Source organism: Salmo trutta, chromosome 27, assembly GCF_901001165.1.
Source record: "Salmo trutta chromosome 27, fSalTru1.1, whole genome shotgun sequence".
Classification (NCBI taxonomy): domain Eukaryota; kingdom Metazoa; phylum Chordata; class Actinopteri; order Salmoniformes; family Salmonidae; genus Salmo; species Salmo trutta.
In genome coordinates this window covers 19,147,934-19,165,495 of record NC_042983.1, presented here as the reverse complement: position 1 = coordinate 19,165,495, position 17,562 = coordinate 19,147,934, and the positions used below count along the sequence as shown (strand labels likewise).

Sequence of the window (17,562 nt, the reverse complement as noted above, 5' to 3'; positions counted from 1 at the left end):
AGTGCAATTAATGTATTGTTTAGTGTTGTGTAGTGGCTTTGCTGGCACGCATCTAAAAACATTTTTTGTGGTTTGCCCCAACAAGATTTACATGCAAAAACACCACTGAAAACAGCATTTGCAATCAATGCATGTAGGCTTAATCAACTAATGGACATTAATGGCAACAAAGGTTGCAAATCCGGTGTGGCTCAGGTGGTAGCACATGGCACTTGCAACGGCAGGGTTGTGGGTGTGTTTCTCACCAGTGAGCAGTATGAACAAATATGAAAATGTTTGCACTTACTACTTTCTGTAAGTTGCTCTAGATAAGAGTGTCTGCAAAATAACTGAAATGAAAATCACTCAACATGTTTTCAGTGTAGGGCATAAAGTATTCTACATATTTTATCAGAGAATGTCCAACTGTCTTTCACAACGCAAGAAGAGGAAATGGTGCCATAGTCAAGTGCGCCTCTGGGCTCATCATCACACCAGAGATACGGGATATAATGACGAGATGCTTGTGTCTCCATCCTAACAATGGATTCGTTGTCCACAGAGCGAAATGGTGGGCCGTCAAAGTCCCGCCTGTTCCTTTGTTTGGATTGATGGATACATCTCGTTGTTTGAATACGTTTTTCAATATTCTATTAGGGGCGTTAACATCAACCGCATGTATTCAACGGAGAGTGAGATGTTATGCTAGCCTAATGAATATGCATAGACCGTCTCGAATTTCAACAGGGACAACTCCGATATGAAGTATTTTTTCTCAAAGTTGCCAGGATGTAATGTGCATCACACATATCAATACACCCCTAGCAACCTAACCATTTCAAAACGTATATTATATCAAATAAGTCTCACGTATCAAAATAGCAATTCATTTTTATCTTGACTAGATTTGACACTCTCTCATTGCCCCCCATACAAAAACGCCTCTCTTGATTAATAATGAATGATTTGCTTATTGTGGACAGATCTTGGGCAGAGTAAACCCTCTCACCTCTTCCTCTCTGGACACACTTTGCAATAAAATAGACAGTCCTCATAGAGATAGAGGACTCATCTTTGTATTTGTGCCTTTATGGCTTCTGTGACAGGAATCTCCATTTTAAAGTAGTAAATGTTATTTTGTTTGAAAAAAGCATAAAGCTAATATTGGTGATTATTACCACCTGCAGTCCTGAATCATTAATTTATTGTAACCACTAGATGGTGGTGATATAGCTTAAAGCCGTTGACAAACCATAGGCAACACAATTTGAAGAACCCAATGCTCTGATCACTGGCTGATTGTTCCCAGCCCATAGGAATCCCCACCCAGATGACAACTTTAAAATGGTGGAAGCCCTCAATGGCAATGTCCATGCTAAAACGGGTTATATCCAGCTAAGGTCCTCTATCTATCTGTCTATATATCTCTATGATACTCCTCCAGTTATGAGCTTCCACGCCATCCTGGGTTTGAACTGTGAACTCATGTTTATGAACTAAATAGAGGTAGGCCTAGGTTAGGCTACTTCACTAATGTCAAACAACTTGGGAATCAATTTGAGTTACACATCAAAACAGTTTTATTATCATTCTGTATGGTTTATTTGAACTACATAGTGTATATAATAGATAATGAGAAATTGCTTGGTATTAAAGGAAATATATTATATTTGTTATCTGATACATAGTTAAAACCCAGTACATTTTGTTGCTAGAAAAGGTATGTTGCAGTTTTACAATGGTAAGAATGAACAAAGCAGAGAAACATTTCAGTTGGCAACATCATAATAGGGGTTTATAAAAGTTAATAAATGAAAGGACTGCTTAATTGCTTACCATATTATATTTTCCATTGGTTACACTTGTACTGTATGCACACCTCCGATTAGCTCTTTTAATTTATATGTAAAAGCAAATTTGTTTATAGAAACGGCAGATTATAGAAACAGTAGTAAACAAACAGTTTTCAGTGGAAATTAGCTACCAAATCAAATGTACAGTAGCCCTAGGAATCAATCTACGGGTCAATTTTACTGTTCTGTCCTTCTGAAATGTTTGAACACCATTGTGGGTTTGTTGTAGGATTCTTGTTTTAGAAAAGATCTGTGCTCCAAAGTGAAGCAAATTGAGGCATCTCTTTTTGTTATCCCATGGGTCATGGCCTAAATATGGCAGAGGTTCCACTGAATTGATACAATTGATGTTACTCCACTTCGGTTTTGTCAAGACTTTCCATGTTGCATTCACTTGGGGGTTATGTCAACAGATTTTATAAAGATACCTCCTCTTCTCTTCCATTTTATTCAACTTCCACTTTGACACTCAACACTTCCTGTTCTCAACAGAAATACAAACTGCACAAATGGCTGAATCATTACTTGTGTGCTTTGTTAAATACATAAGTAGCTAACAATAACACACTGAAGGACCTGAATACATTGTCTGCTCTGCTGCATACAGTACTTATACAGGCTTTAACAATTGTTTTTAACAAAACTAAGCAACAAATCTTTGATGGCATTGTTCAAAATAATAGAGTAAGTGATCCCTTCATGTATATTGGCCGGTCATATCAGTGTTGTGGTGGAGCCTTGGACACACACAGGACGTTTTTATAGATCTGAAATCAAAGTGGAGGAAGACATTTCAAAGGCAACATTCATGATGTCATTACGTTATAGAGAATGTCACACTAATTATACTCTCTGGCATTTGTGTCTGCGATGGCACTTGGGTGACAAAGAGGAGCAGGTGTGTGCTAAGGAGAACACTCCGTAAGAGGATAGCAGGAGGTCCATTGCTGTATAAAAGCAGTAGCTTAAATGTACTGAAGGAATGTCATTTGAGTTGTCACCATAATAAATGATTGTAGTCAATAAAGACAAAGTTATTTCTTTACACCTGGAACAGTATCATCATCAGCATTCATTCTATCCGAATCAAGCAGTGTCTGTGAAAACTCCAAGTCTATTCAGTGATGGAACACACATGCTGGGGGTGAGGTGTCAAAACAACACAGTCTTCCAGCCTCCATCGCCACACTGGCCGACGTGAACATGCAGACCTGACTTAACCAGGTTGGTGAAAGGGGGAGGACATGGGGTGTTGGGGTCAGGGATTGATCATATGGCTGCTGGAGTGATGTGATGTGCTGGTTAAAGCAAGCTGGTCTAAATATGTCCACCACCCAAGTGGTTGTGGAGTGGACAGGCAGAGTGAAGCAGTTACACTGGTGTCACATAGTTCCCTGGGAAAGTCCCAAAGGCATGTGTCCTTTTTGACGTACCTAAGGAAAGAGCAGAGCACATAATAAAGTAAAAGGTTGTTCTCTCATACTGTACACTTTACAAATACTGTATGAAAATTAAACCCAGTCATCTGAAGTCATACTTGTAATGTCATGTGATGCCCAATAGAGGGCGCACTTCATTTGTCTTCTGAATGTAAGGTTTGTGTAAATTCCTTACCTACAAACCAGCCATCATCACACTTCTCCATCACTTGTACTATGTCCCCCTCTCTCAGTTCCAGCTCATCTTTGTTCTGTGGTCTGTAGTTGTAAACTGCTTTGTATCTGAGTGAGAGAGCACAGGCCAGGGTTTTGGATTTGATTTTGGGCAAGATGAATAGACTGTGGCAATGAAGAATGAGAGACACTACCTCAATTACGTATTATAAAATCACATTTTGATTGATTAGATTTTGTTACTCACGGTTGGTGCTGCATCACTGTTGAGCCAGCATTGTTGGTCGTTTGTGGTTTGCGGATATTGGTCGGGGCTGCTCCTCCCCTGTGGGCAGATGGTGATATCTGATTGGATGGTGAAACAGCTCTGCCAATGGAGTTGTGCAAAGCCGGGTGTGCTCCTCCCCAGTGGTTGTTCTGGGTGGTGGGGAATGCAGGCCCAGAAGTGGGGTGTGGCCAGGGATTGGGTGCTTTTTTGGATAGGGAGGGCTGGGGGGATGAACGTGAATGGGAAGCTACCGTCCCATGGGGTATGGGTGAGGACGGCTTCAGGGGGGAATATCCTGGCTCAGGGCTGCGGGACGGGGGGGTCAGACTCAGAGGCGAGCGGGTCAAAGGCGAACAAGGTGAGTGTAGAGGGCGTCCTGGACTCATTGGCTCTGGGGATGTGGGTGACATGGGACATGCAGGGTAGTCATCAGAGGATGATTTGGTGCGGGGTAACTTGTTAACCTGGACGTAGTTGGTGGGGAAGATGCCACTCCGGCTGGTCCCTGGGATCCGGCCCTCCAGCCACCTGTCATCCACACGCCTGGTCACACAGATCACCTCGCCCTTAGACAAGAGATTGGAGGACAGATATGGTTCAAGACATAAGTATCATTCAGATATCAGGTACAGTAGTCGTCCAGTGTTTCCCCTTTATCAATTTAGTAGTGGTGTCCTACCACTGCTAAACTGTTGCCACTGCTGAAAGAAATGTTAATGTTTTGTATATATACAGTGCCTTTGAAAAGTATTCAGACCCGTAGATGATTTCCACATTTTATTACCTTACAGCCTTATTCTGAAATGTATTAAATTGTATTTTTCCCTCATCAATCTACACACAATATTGCATAATGACAAAGCAAAAATGGATGGTGCAAGGACGGATGGTGCCAGGTTTCCTCCAAGCGTGACGCTTGGCTTCAGGCTAAAGAGTTTAATCTTGGTTTCATCAGACCAGAGAATCTTGTTTCTCATGGTCTGAGAGTCTTTAGGTGCCCTTTGGCAAACTCCAAGCAGGCTGTCATGTGCATTTTACTGAGGAGTGGCTTCCGTCTGGCCACCCTATCATAAAGGCCTGATTGGGAGAGTGCTGCAGAGATGGTTGTCTTTCTGGAAGGTTCTCCCATTTCCACAGAGGAACTCTGGAGCTCTGTCAGAGTGACTATCTGGTTCTTTGTCACTTCCCTAACCAAGGCCCTTCTCCCCCGACACAATGCTGTCTCGGAGCTCTACGGACAATTCCTTCGACCTTATACCTTGTTTTTTTTCCTGACATGCAGTGCCAACTGTGAGACCTTATATAGACAGGCATGTGCCTTTCCAAATCATGTCCAATCAATTGAATTTACCACAGATGGACTCCAATCAAGTTGTAGAAACATCTCAAGGATGATCAATGAAAACAGGATGGACCTTTACTCAACTTTAAGTCTCGTAGCAAAGGGTCTGAATACCTATGTAAACACTGAAAGGTTATTATTATTATGATTTATTAGTGCAAAATGTCAAAAAATCTGTTTTCTCTTTGTCATTATTGGGTATTATGTGTAGATTGTTGAGAAAAAATATCAATTTTAGAATAAGGCTGTAACTTAACAAAATGTGGAAAAGTCAAGGGGTCTGAATACTTTCCAAAGGCACTGTATATTTCTGCCGAGACACACTTTTAAATGGATAGTCGTTGGCTCGTTGACTGGAAGTCTATGGGAACCACTACCCTTTCCACCACTGCTGGGGAAGTGGTTTTGTAGGGGAAACTCTGTGTCAATGTTGCAGGGAATCTCAGTGAATTAAACCCATGCAATGTGAGAAATACGGTATAGGTACAATACTGTAAATTATTAAAGATTGAAAATGAGAATCAACGTCCTAAAGAGTACATCGTAGGATGCTCACTTTGCGGAAGGACAGCTCAACAGGCAGGTCTGCATTGAAGGAGAACAGAGCCACTGCCTCTCCATAGTCCAGCACCTGGATTGTTGGAGACTTGATGGGCGTGGGCTTCTCTGTAGGAGGAACAATCTGGGGGCAGAAATGAGAGACGGTAAGATTCAGAATGACATGTGGAGCACTTCATATAAGATCCATGCTCAGAAGTTCGATGGATTCACACCAACCTCCACATAGGTTGTGGGGAAGATACCGGCTCTTCCATGATGCTCTCCTTCAAACCAGTTGGCGTCTACCTGCCTGTGGATGTAAACTATGTCCCCCTTCTGTAGAGACAGTTCCCTAGGAAGAGGAGGAAAAAAAAGGTCAAACTATGGCACGATGGACATCCATTAGATTAAAGGAAGAGTTCTGCTTTTTTGTAATCCTCTGTTAGAAGGGTTTGTTTCTAGTAACTCTGTATTAACATTTACGTTTTTGGGCTTGCTGAGAAAAACGGTTTAGTACAGTTACATTTGGCCGTCCTAAATGTGATATAATTACAATGTGTGCTTCTTTTTACTGACAATATTGTTCAACGGATGTGTGGGAGAGCAAATGGTTTGCAGGCGATCAGTAGGCATTATAACTCACTTGGGTGACTGAGCCTGGAAAGTGAACTTGGCTCGTGCTGCTTTCATCTACATAAACACAAAACAGTTTATCGGCAAGATGGAAAGGAAGTTTGCTTTTCACAAGGGCACAGGCATCTTTCTCCTTACAGTTGTTGATAGTTATAGCAAGATCCTAATCAGGGCAAGTTCAGATAACAGACAATAAAACAATATACTACATGGCGGCTGGTAGCCTAGTGGTTAGAGCGTTGGACTAGTAACCGAAAGGTTGCAAGATCGAATCCCCAAGGTAAAAATCTGCAATTAACCCACTGTTCCTAGGCCGTCATTGAAAATAAGAATTTGTTCTTAACTGACTTGCCTAGTTAAATAAAGGTAAAAATGAAAAAATATATATATATTAAATGGCCCTGGATGTCCAGCTCAGCCTCAAAACAACTCAGCTCATAGAGCACACTCCTGGCCAATGCAACACAGTGGTTGGAAGGAATTAAAATCAGTCACATTATACAAAAGTATAATACCCCTTCAAATTAGTTGATTCAGCTATTTCAGCCAGTCCCGTTGCTGACAAGTGTATAAAAATCGACCATGCCGCCATGCAATCTCCATAGACACTGTCATAGGATGCCACCTTTCCAACAAGTCAGTTTGTAACATTTCTGCCCTGCTAAAGCTGCCCTGGTCAACTGTAAGTGCTGTTATTGTGAAGTGGAAACCTCTAGGAGCAATAATGGCTCAGCCGTGAAGTGGTAGGGCTCACAGAACGGGACTTCCAAGTACTGAAGCAAGTAAAAATCCCCTGTCCTCTGTTGCAACACTCACTACCGAAATCCAAACTGCCTATGGAAGCAACGTCAGCACAATCACTGTTTGTCAGGAGCTTCATGAAGTGGGTTGCTGTGGCCAAGGAGCTGCACACAAGCCTAAGATCACCATGCGCAATGCCAACTGTCGGCTAGAGTTGTGTAAAGCTCGCTGCCATTGGACTCTGGAGCAGTGGAAATACGTTCTCTGGAGTGAGGAATCGCACTTCACCATCTGGCAGTCCGATGGACAAATCTGGGTTTGGCAGATGCCAGAAGAACGCTACCTGCCCGAATGCATAGTGCCAACTGTAAAGTTTGGTGGATGAGAAATAAATGGTATGGGGCTGTTTTTCATGGTTCGGGCTAGGCCCCTTAGTTCCAGTGAAGGGAAATCTTAATGCTACAGCATACAAGGGCATTCTAGACGATTCTGTGCTTCCAACTTTGTGTCAACAGTTTGGGGAAGGCCCTTTCCTGTTTCAGCATGACAATTCCCCCGTGCTCAAAGCGACGTCCATACAGAAATGGTTTGTCAAGGTCGGTGTGAAATAATTTGACTGGCCTGCACAGAGCCCTGACCTCAACCCCATTGAACACCTTTGGAATGAATTGGAAGGCCGACTGTGATCCAGGCCTAATCGCCCAACATCAGTGCTCAACCTCACTAATGCTCTTGTGGCTGAACGGAAGCAAGTCCCCGCAGCAATGTTCCAACATTTAGTGGAAAGCCTTCCCAGAAGAGTGAAGGCTGTTATAGCAGCAAAGGGGGTATTATTGCCCATGATTTTGGAATGAGATGTTCAATGAGCAGGTATCCACATACACTACATGGCCAAAAGTATGTTCATAAATACAGAATCCTTACAAAGCACAAAAGCCTACTGCGAGGAACCTCACTCCTTAAATATGATCGCTCCTTTTCCAAAACGTTCTGACGTTGTGTACAACACAGTTACCTATAGAGGTTGGATATCCCAATAACCAAGAAAGAGAAATACATTTACCTGCTTCTCCAATCTCTTGGGTGGGAACTCCATGGCTTCAGGTGCAGGGGAGAGGTGTTCTACTGTACAACAGCATGAGGAGGTGGAGAGAAAAACAGGGGTTAGTGAGGAAACAAGACAGATGGGTCAAACTGGTGTAGGGCATTGCACGGTAACCGAATGGCACTGAGACTCAGATGTTTTATTTAAAATGTATGCCAAACAAAAACCATTGATTTCAAAGTTTAACAAACCATATAACTCTATGCACAAGGACTACACTTAACCATTTACACTTAACATTTGACAAAAACACATACTGGAAGAACTGTGCAGATACGTTTGGTTACAGAATTTCGGTAAATCTCCCTCAGTTGTTTATATGACCGTGTTTTTCAAAAACTACTGCACATAACAGTAGAGTAGTGTAGAGTTCATACAGTACTGTAAAGTGGAGTATAGTTCAGTACATTAGTGTACTCAACTCTAGTTCTCTACTGTGTACTGTACTCTTCACTCTATTCTACAGTACAGGATTGTACTGTACTAAACTTTACTTTTCTGTACTAAACTTCTCTTTACTGTACGGTGCTGTGCTGTTCAAACTTGTGAAACACAGACGTCTATGATTGGTTCAGATTTGGTCTGGTCCGGACAAAATCTGAACCAATCATGGACATCTATGTTTGGGGCAAATTAAGACAAAAAATTACGTCTGTTGACGTTAAAATCAAGGCCAGGACGGACTGACCAAATTTCAACTACGTTTCAATGTCCATGGATGTTCGGTGTTGGTCGGTGCTCAGTGGGTGAGTATGCTTGTTACAGTAAATGGAAAGAGAGGGGGTTCTGTAAGTTTTTTAAACTTACAGAAGGCAAAAAAATATTCTAAACTAATTCTAAGTATTGGTATTAGTTGGCAGTCGTCTTTACTTCAAAATTATTGTGTTTTGATGTATATCTAGTACCTTGAAATACTTTTTTGTTAGATGTTTTCTAAGACCCCTTTTCCATTTCTTTGACAAGAAATCAAAGCCTTTGCTTATTCCAAATTCTTGGAATGGAAAAAATGTATATATGCCGTAATTTCTCTAAAATATTGACTCTTAGCTTTCATTTGACATCCAATTTGACATGCTCATATGAACTTCACATGTTGGTGCTCATGGGTCCTTTTACATGACCTGTAGCAGAATCACAATGTTTATCAGTATATTTTGTAAAGCCTACCAATCCAGCTTTTGTTTCTTTAAGAGTATAATTATATCAAGCCAGTGGGAAGATATGTAAACATTCAACGGACCCTCTCCTGTTCAATGCATGTTATTGTAGCCTTTTCCTGTATTCAAATGACCTAGTGGCCTCAAGGGTGGAGTGTTATTAAAATTTCTCATGATTTCATAATAAAACATCCAGTGTTCTATGTCAAACAGTTTTGTTATATTTCAGTCATCGGTGATGTATATAAAGTGTAATATTGGGATGTAAACTCAAAATGTAATACATTTCAACTCTATATCTGACACGGTACAGATGTCTTCTTTTTTGTTTTGTTTCCAGATTTGTTTAAGACAACCAAGAAACACTCTGTGTGACCCTGATTTAGCCTACTGCAGTAAAGGTTATTAAAAGAAGCCAAACTTTTGGGCTGGCTCTTGGACTAATCTCCAAGAAAAACAGTTGGATAAAGCTAATCTATAATTAAAGACTTCTGGCCCGCAGTTCCTATTTTTTGTGCTTCCTCCCCACCCTGACACTACAGTTCTTTCCATACTAAAAGTAAGAAACCTCTCCTCTCTCTAACACAGATCAGATTCATATCAAATTCGTTCAGACAGATCAGGTAACAGACTACAGGAAATCACAAGGAATCAAAATACTTCAACAATAGTCCCGTATTGAATTACTGTATTCCGTTAGTAGAGGCTGCTTTTCCATGGACTTTTCACTGATTAGATTATATAAAGTACACTACGGTATATACATTACATTATGTATTTTACCCACTTTTAAATTAAGCAATTCCTATAACAGAATTCAAGTACATAGCAGTATTATGCCCAACCTACTGTTACTAGTCTTTAGTGAATTATTTTACTGAGACTGCATGTTGAGCGTCAAGGATCATATTACCTCTACCTTACCTGCCACCCTAGACCCACGTCAATTTGCTTATCGCCCCAATAGATCCACAGACGACACAATCGCCATCACTCTGCACACTAGCCTATCCGATCTGGACAAGAGGAATACCTATGTAAGAATGCTGTTTATTGACTATAGCTCAGCATTCAACAGCATAGTACCCTCCAAGCTCATCATTAAGCTTAAGGCCCTGGGTCTGAACCCCACCATGTACAACTGGGTCCTGGACTTCCTGACGGGCCGCCCCCAGGTGGTGAAGGTAGGAAACATCACCTCCACTCCGCTGATCCTCAACACGGGGCCCCACAAGGGTGCATGCTCAGCCCCCTCCTGTACTCCTTGTTCACCCATGACTGCATGGCCAAGCACGCCTCCAACTCAATCATCAAGTTTGCAGATAACAAAACACTAGTAGGCTTGATTACCAACAATGACGAGACAGCCTACAGGGAGGAGGTGAGGGCTCTGGGAGTGTGGTGCCTGGAAAACAACCTCTCACTCAACGTCAACAAAACAAAAGGAGATGATCGTGGACTTCAGGAAACAGCAGAGGGTGCACTGTTTTCTATACTATTCTACGGTATCTCATTCACTTAATAATGTTTACATATCTCACATTACTCATCTATATTTATATACTGTATTCTATATCTTAGTCCGTTCCGCTCTGACATCGCTCATCCATATGTATATACTGTAGTCTTAATTCCTACTTAGATGTGTGTATTGGGTATATGTTTCATTTGTTAGATATTACTTGTTAGATATTACTGCACTGTCGGAGCTAGAAGCACAAGCATTTCGCTACACCTGCAATAACATCTGCTAATCTCGTGTATGTGACCAATCAAATTTGATTTGAGTGGCCTAGCCATTGCACCACTCTTTCTGAATGCTTGGATCCAGGATCAACTCCTAATCTTACCATGTGTGGGACTGAGGGCTGCCCTCTGAGCAACAGCTGATGTGGGGACAATGGGACGATGGAGAGGTTGCTTTGCATCAGTCAAGGAGCTGGGGGGAAAAGAAAAAAGAAAAAAAATCACAAAAAAAGATAGCATGTTTACTTTACGATTGTTTGCTCCCACAAACTCCTGTCAATGAGATTTTTCCAAATCTTAACAGCCCACATGGTGGAGCTCCACACAATATGAGGGGACAGAGTGCTGTGTGCTGCAGTAGACACATTTGTCATGCAGACTTGGCTTCTGGCCACAGCTGCTGGTTTGCATGTAAAGATCAAATAAAGATGAAACAGATGCAGAATCAGATGACTCAAGCATGAGAGAGGAGACTCTGGGGACCTTCTGTCTTTGGAGAGAACTTTTAGTCATCATAATCACTGACATTATTACCATGTTGAAATGACAGGGAAACTTCATCCAAAACATAACAGCGTGAGCAAATCAGTGTCATTATTAAAACAAACATATCTGAGAATGTGCATTAGGTCGCTGGGCCAAAACATGAGCTCAGTTTAGCAAACAACTAGGAGAAAAACTGTCCAAGAATGTATTAAGCGAGGTAACTGACAAATATTGGACTGCAACTTGTTAAAGGTATATAGCTCAACTTAAGTAATCTATAAGTGTCTAGGCAGCAAGAGTATAGTTACTTTGTCAAGTTCTCATGTCTTAACTACTAGGGAACCAACGACTGTAAAGACTCATTTATGGCAACAGCAGTGAGATGGACAAGAATAAGAACGTGGGAGTTAGGCCAGGGACTCATCCCTTAACCTGTCTTGTCCTGGTGTTATCTCCCTCTGCAGCTCACACTGGCTCCATGCTGTCCATTGACAGCGAAATTTGGGATCATTCTGAAGGATATCTTTAGAAAGTCACAAGATTCTGAATTGGATTATCTTTTAGAAACTGTTGTTCCAAATCACTGTAGAGCGGTTATTTCTCATGCCTGCAAAAATGTATTGACTGCAATAATTTGAATTGTAGTTTGAGACTTGCTTCATCTGCCTGCACTGGTTATCAAGCCATGGTCTATAGACTCTTCAATGACCAATCTGCCAGTGCACAGACACAGTAAAAGTCTATATGCCATTGACGTGGATCTTATAGAAACAACAGGTGGATTTGTTACTCATAGCCAAGTGGTATGAGGTGTCAGAAATGTGTTGCCTTTGTGGGACAATAAAATACTTTTATGGTCCGAAAACAAAGCACAATTCCTGTCAGAGACCAACTGGCAGATCTTTGTCCACCCAAAAATATTTCTGGATGAAAAAAAGTAGAAGAATGATTTGAGAGAGGCTAAAATATTTGCGGAGTAAATATGCCCTCTGTTATGAACAGATTTGTCAGAGCAAATCAAATAATGGTGTGTGAAATACATGGTTTTGAGGACACACATCAGTAACTATAGGAGCAGTATACAACAATGAACAGTATAATAACTGTTTCCTGTATCAACAACAATCCCTGCACATATTTCACAACAGGAAAGTGATACAGCTACAACCAATGACCTACCCTGTACAACTTGAGACATCGTTTTACTGTTTGGGATAAAAACCATTGTATGTACAATCACACCAACACACAGAGCCACAACTTTGTGCAGACCCGACCCATAACTCACCTGTTGTTCCGTGTTGTCCCTGTCCCTGCAGCAGTTCCTGGATTAGCATTCCTGGCACCCTGGAAGCAGAGATCACATTAAAGGCTGTTCTCTCTTGAAGGAAATCTCACAGATACAGAGCAGAGGTGGTTACCACTCCCAAAGGAGCCAGAGGAAGACAGAACTCCCCTGGGTCCTACACTCCTTTGAATACAATAATAAGATTGATAATGATATTTTTTATCTGTGGTATCTTTGATTGAGGAGTAACAACCACATACAGCTGATGATTAGATGAGGTGCAAATTAAGGTTGTGAAGAGAATCAGCGTCAACATTTGAAGAGTGAAATCAAATCCTTGAATTCAGCACCAAACGCATACAAGTAGTGCTACAACTGAACCTCTGATTTTTCCCTCTCGCTGTCAGTAGAAACAAACAAATGCTTGTTGGATTTACAAGCAGATTTAGATTTGTGGGGGGTTTGGAGGCATGTGATTTGAGTCAGACACATCTAAGTGCAAGGCAGGCAGGCATGTCCTGGGGGCGTGAATAAGGTCAGAGGGCAGTGTCAGGGATGGCATGCAGGGTTGTCTGTCTCAAACAGTTCTCAGGAGGGGAGATACTCCATAGCTGGAAGGGACTATCATCATCAACAACAGATATAGACTAGTCAATTGAAACTAGGTGAAGGTTCTGGTAGAGCATTGGGGAAGTCTTATTACTGTACTGCAACAAAGAAAAGTTATGATGCTGTCTTTGGATAAGCCCTGTTTATGATAACATGGATTTAAGATATTGACTTATGCATGCAAGTAACCAGACCTCATTGCTAGCGGAGTGAGAGAGGGTTACAGGCAGGGTAGCAGGGAGGAGTGTTGCTTCAGCAGAGTCACAAGAAGGGCCTCAGTACCTCACCCTGGCCTCGTCGTGTCTGCTTCTTCTGGGAAAGTCTTCTCTCCAGACCCTGGATGTCCGAGTCCAGCTCAGCCTCAAAACAGCTCAGCTCAGAGAGCAGAGACTCCTGGCCAATGCAGCGCAGTGGTTGGAAGGAATTAAATGAGTCAAATGATACACTATATACACTGCTCAAAAAAATAAAGGGAACACTAAAATAACACATCCTAGATCTGAATGAATGAAATAATCTTATTAAATACTTTTTTCTTTACATTGTTGAATGTGCTGACAACAAAATCACACAAAAATAATCAATGGAAATCCAATTTATCAACCCACGAAGGTCTGGATTTGGAGTCACACTCAAAATTAAAGTGGAAAACCACACTACAGGCTGATCCAACTTTGATGTAATGTCCTTAAAACAAGTCAAAATGAGGCTCAGTAGTGTGTGTGTGGCCTCCACGTGCCTGTATGACCTCCCTACAATGCCTGGGCATGCTCCTGATGAGGCGGCGGATGGTCTCCTGAGGGATCTCCTCCCAGACCTGGACTAAAGCATCCACCAACTCCTGGACAGTCTGTGGTGCAACGTGGCGTTGGTGGATGGAGCGAGACATGATGTCCCCGATGTGCTCAATTGGATTCAGGTCTGGGGAACGGTTAGCCAGTCCTTAGCATCAATGCCTTCCTCTTGCAGGAACTGCTGACACACTCCAGCCACATGAGGTCTAGCATTGTCTTGCATTAGGAGGAACCCAGGGCCAACCGCACCAGCATATGTTCTCACAAGGGGTCTGAGGATCTCATCTCGGTACCTAATGGCAGTCAGCCTACCTCTGGCGAGCACATGGAGTGCGGCCCCCCAAAGAAATGCCACCCCACACCATGACTGACTCACCGCCAAACCGGTCATGCTGGAGGATGTTGCAGGCAGCAGAATGTTCTCCACGGCGTCTCCAGACTCTGTCACGTCTGTCACATGTGTTCAGTGTGAACCTGCTTTCATCTGTGAAGAGCACAGGGCGCCAGTGGCGAATTCTCTGGCAAATGCCAAATGTCCTGCACGGTGTTGGGCTGTAAGCTCAACCCCCACCTGTAGACGTCGGGCCCTCATACCACCCTCATGGAGTCTGTTTCTGACCGTTTGAGCAGACACATGCACATTTGTGGCCTGCTGGAGGTCATTTTGCAGGGCTCTGGCAGTGCTCCTCCTGCTCCTCCTTGCACAAAGGCGGAGGTAGCGGTCCTGCTGCTGGGTTGTTGCCCTCCTACGGCCTCCTCCACGTCTCCTGATGTACTGGCCTGTCTCCTGGTAGCGCCTCCATGCTCTGGACACTACGCTGACAGACACAGCAAACCTTCTTGCCACAGCTCACATTGATGTGCCATCCTGGATGAGCTGCACTACCTGAGCCACTTGTGTGGGTTGTAGACTCCGTCTCATGCTACCACTAGAGTGAAAGCACCACCAGCATTCAATAGTGACAAAAACATCAGCCAGGAAGCATAGGAACTGAGAAGTGGTCTGTGGTCCCCACCTGCAGAACCACTCCTTTATTGGGGTGTCTTGCTAATTGCCTATAATTTCCACCTGTTGTCTATTCCATTTGCACAACAGCATGTGCAATTTATTGTCAATCAGTGTTGCTTCCTAAGTGGACAGTTTGATTTCACAGAAGTGTGATTGACTTGGAGTTACATTGTGTTGTTTAAGTGTTCCCTTTATTTTTTTGAGCAATGTATATACACAAATGTATGTGGACACCCCTTCAAATTTGAGGGTTCGACTATTTTAGCCACACCCGTTGCTGACAGGTGTATAAAAAACGAGCACACAGCCATGCAATCTCCATAAACAAACACTGGCCTTAATGAAGAGCTCAGGGACTTTCAATGTCACTGAGCTCACAGAATGGGACCTCTGAGTGCTGAAGCGCGTAGCTCATAAAAATCATCTGTCGTCGGTTGCAACACTCACTACCGAGTTCCAAACTGTCTCTGGAAGCAACGTCAGCACAATAACTGTTTGTCGGGAGCTTCATGAAATGGGTTTCCATGGCCAAGCATCCGCACACAAGCCTAAGATCACCATGCGCAATCCCAAGCGTCGTCTGGAGCAGTGGAGTGATGAATCACACTTCATCATCTGGCAGTCCGACGGACGAATCTGAATTTGGCGGACGCCAGGAGAACGCTACCTGCTCGAATGCATAGTGCCAACTGTAAAGTTTGGTGGAGGAGGAATAATGGTCTGGGGCTGTTTTTCATGGTGTGGGCTTGGCATATTTAGTCCAGTGAAGGGAACTCTTAATGCTACAGCCTCCATAATCAACTGACGGACTGTGGACCAGATCCGGAACTGGGTCAATACGGACCGCAGGTCCCAAAATAAAGTATACAAAAAGATATATATAGTACCAGTCAAAGTTTGGACACACCTACTCATTAAAGGGTTTTTCTTAATTTTTACTATTTTCGACATTGTAGAATAATAGTGAAGACATCAAAACGATGAAATAACATATATGGAATCATGTAGTAACCAACAAAATGTTAAACAAATCAAAATATATATTTGATTTTGGATTCTTCAAAGTAGCCACTAATCCATGATGACAGCTTTGCACCCTCTTGGCATTCTCTCAACAACACCTGGAATGATTTTCCAACAGTCTTGAAGGAGTATGCTGAGCACTTGTTGGCTTCTTTTCCTTCACTCTGTGGTCCAACTCATCCCAAACCATCTCAATTGGGTGATTGTGGAGCCCAGGTCATCTGATGCAGCACCATCACTCTCCTTCTTGGTCAAATAGCCCTTACACAGCCAGGAGGTGTGTTGGGTCATTGTCCTGTTGAAAACATATGATAGTCCCACTATGTGCAAACCAGATGGGATGGCGTATTGCTGCAGAATGCTGTGTTAGCCATGCTGGTTAAGTGTGCCTTGAATTCTAAATAAATCACAGGCAGTGTCACCAGCAAAGCACCCCCGCACCATCACACCTCCTCCATGCTTCATGTTGGGATCTAAACATGCAGATATAATCCGTTCACCTACTCCACGTCTCAAAGACACAGCGGTGAATCAAAAATCTCAAATTTGAACTAATCAGACCAAATTACAGATTTCCACCGATCTAATGTCCATTGCTCATGTTTCTTGGACCAAGCAAGTCTCTTCTTCTTATTGGTGTCCTTTAGTAATGGTTTCTTTCCAACAATTCAACCATGAAGGCTTGATTCACACAGTCTCCTCTGAACAGTTGATGTGTCTCTTACTTGAACTCCGTGAAGCATTTATTTGGGCTGCAATCTGAGGTGCATTTAACTCTAATGAACTTATCCTCTGCAGCAGAGGTAACTCTGGGTATTCCTTTTCTGTGGCGGTCATCGTGAGAGCCAGTTTCATCATAGCTCTTGTTGATTTCTGCTACTGAACTTGAAGAAACTTTCAAAGTTCTTGAAATGTTCCGCATTGACTGACCTTCATGTCTTAAAGTAATGATGGACTGTCGTTTCTCCTTGCTTATTTGAGCTGTTCTTGCCATATTATGGACTTGGTCTTTTACCAAATAGGGTCATCTTCTGTATACCACCCCTACCTTGTCACAACACAACTGACTTGCTCAAACACATTGAGGAAAGAAATTCCACAAATTAACTTTTAACAAGGCACACCTGTTAATTGAAATGCATTCCAGGTGACTACTTCATGAAGCTGGTTGTGAGAATTCTAAGACTGTGCAAAGCTGTCATCAAGGCAAGGGGTGGCTACTTTGAAGAATCTGAAATATAAAACTATTTTGGTTACTAATTGATTCCATATGTGTTATTTCATAGTTGTCTTCACTATTATTCTACAATGTAGAAAATAGTAAAAATAAAGAAAATGAGTAGATGTGTCCAAACATTTGACTGGTACTGTATATT

General features: G+C 42.4%; 1 protein-coding gene across 1 annotated transcript in view; it reads right to left on the bottom strand.

Moving 5' to 3' along the window:
• Positions 1-1,535: 1,535 nt before the first annotated feature.
• LOC115164522 (vinexin) overlaps positions 1,536-17,562 on the bottom strand; it is a 46,502-nt gene continuing 30,475 nt past the window's right edge. Inside the window, exons 11-20 of the mRNA XM_029717080.1 lie at positions 13,643-13,753; positions 12,752-12,810; positions 11,082-11,170; positions 8,033-8,094; positions 6,239-6,285; positions 5,833-5,947; positions 5,612-5,737; positions 3,693-4,279; positions 3,447-3,553; positions 1,536-3,265 (exon numbers count right to left, since the gene is read on the bottom strand). Coding sequence (XP_029572940.1) covers positions 3,204-3,265; positions 3,447-3,553; positions 3,693-4,279; positions 5,612-5,737; positions 5,833-5,947; positions 6,239-6,285; positions 8,033-8,094; positions 11,082-11,170; positions 12,752-12,810; positions 13,643-13,753 — 1,365 coding nt within the window. The 3' untranslated portion in view covers positions 1,536-3,203. The remainder of the gene's footprint in view (positions 3,266-3,446; positions 3,554-3,692; positions 4,280-5,611; positions 5,738-5,832; positions 5,948-6,238; positions 6,286-8,032; positions 8,095-11,081; positions 11,171-12,751; positions 12,811-13,642; positions 13,754-17,562) is intronic.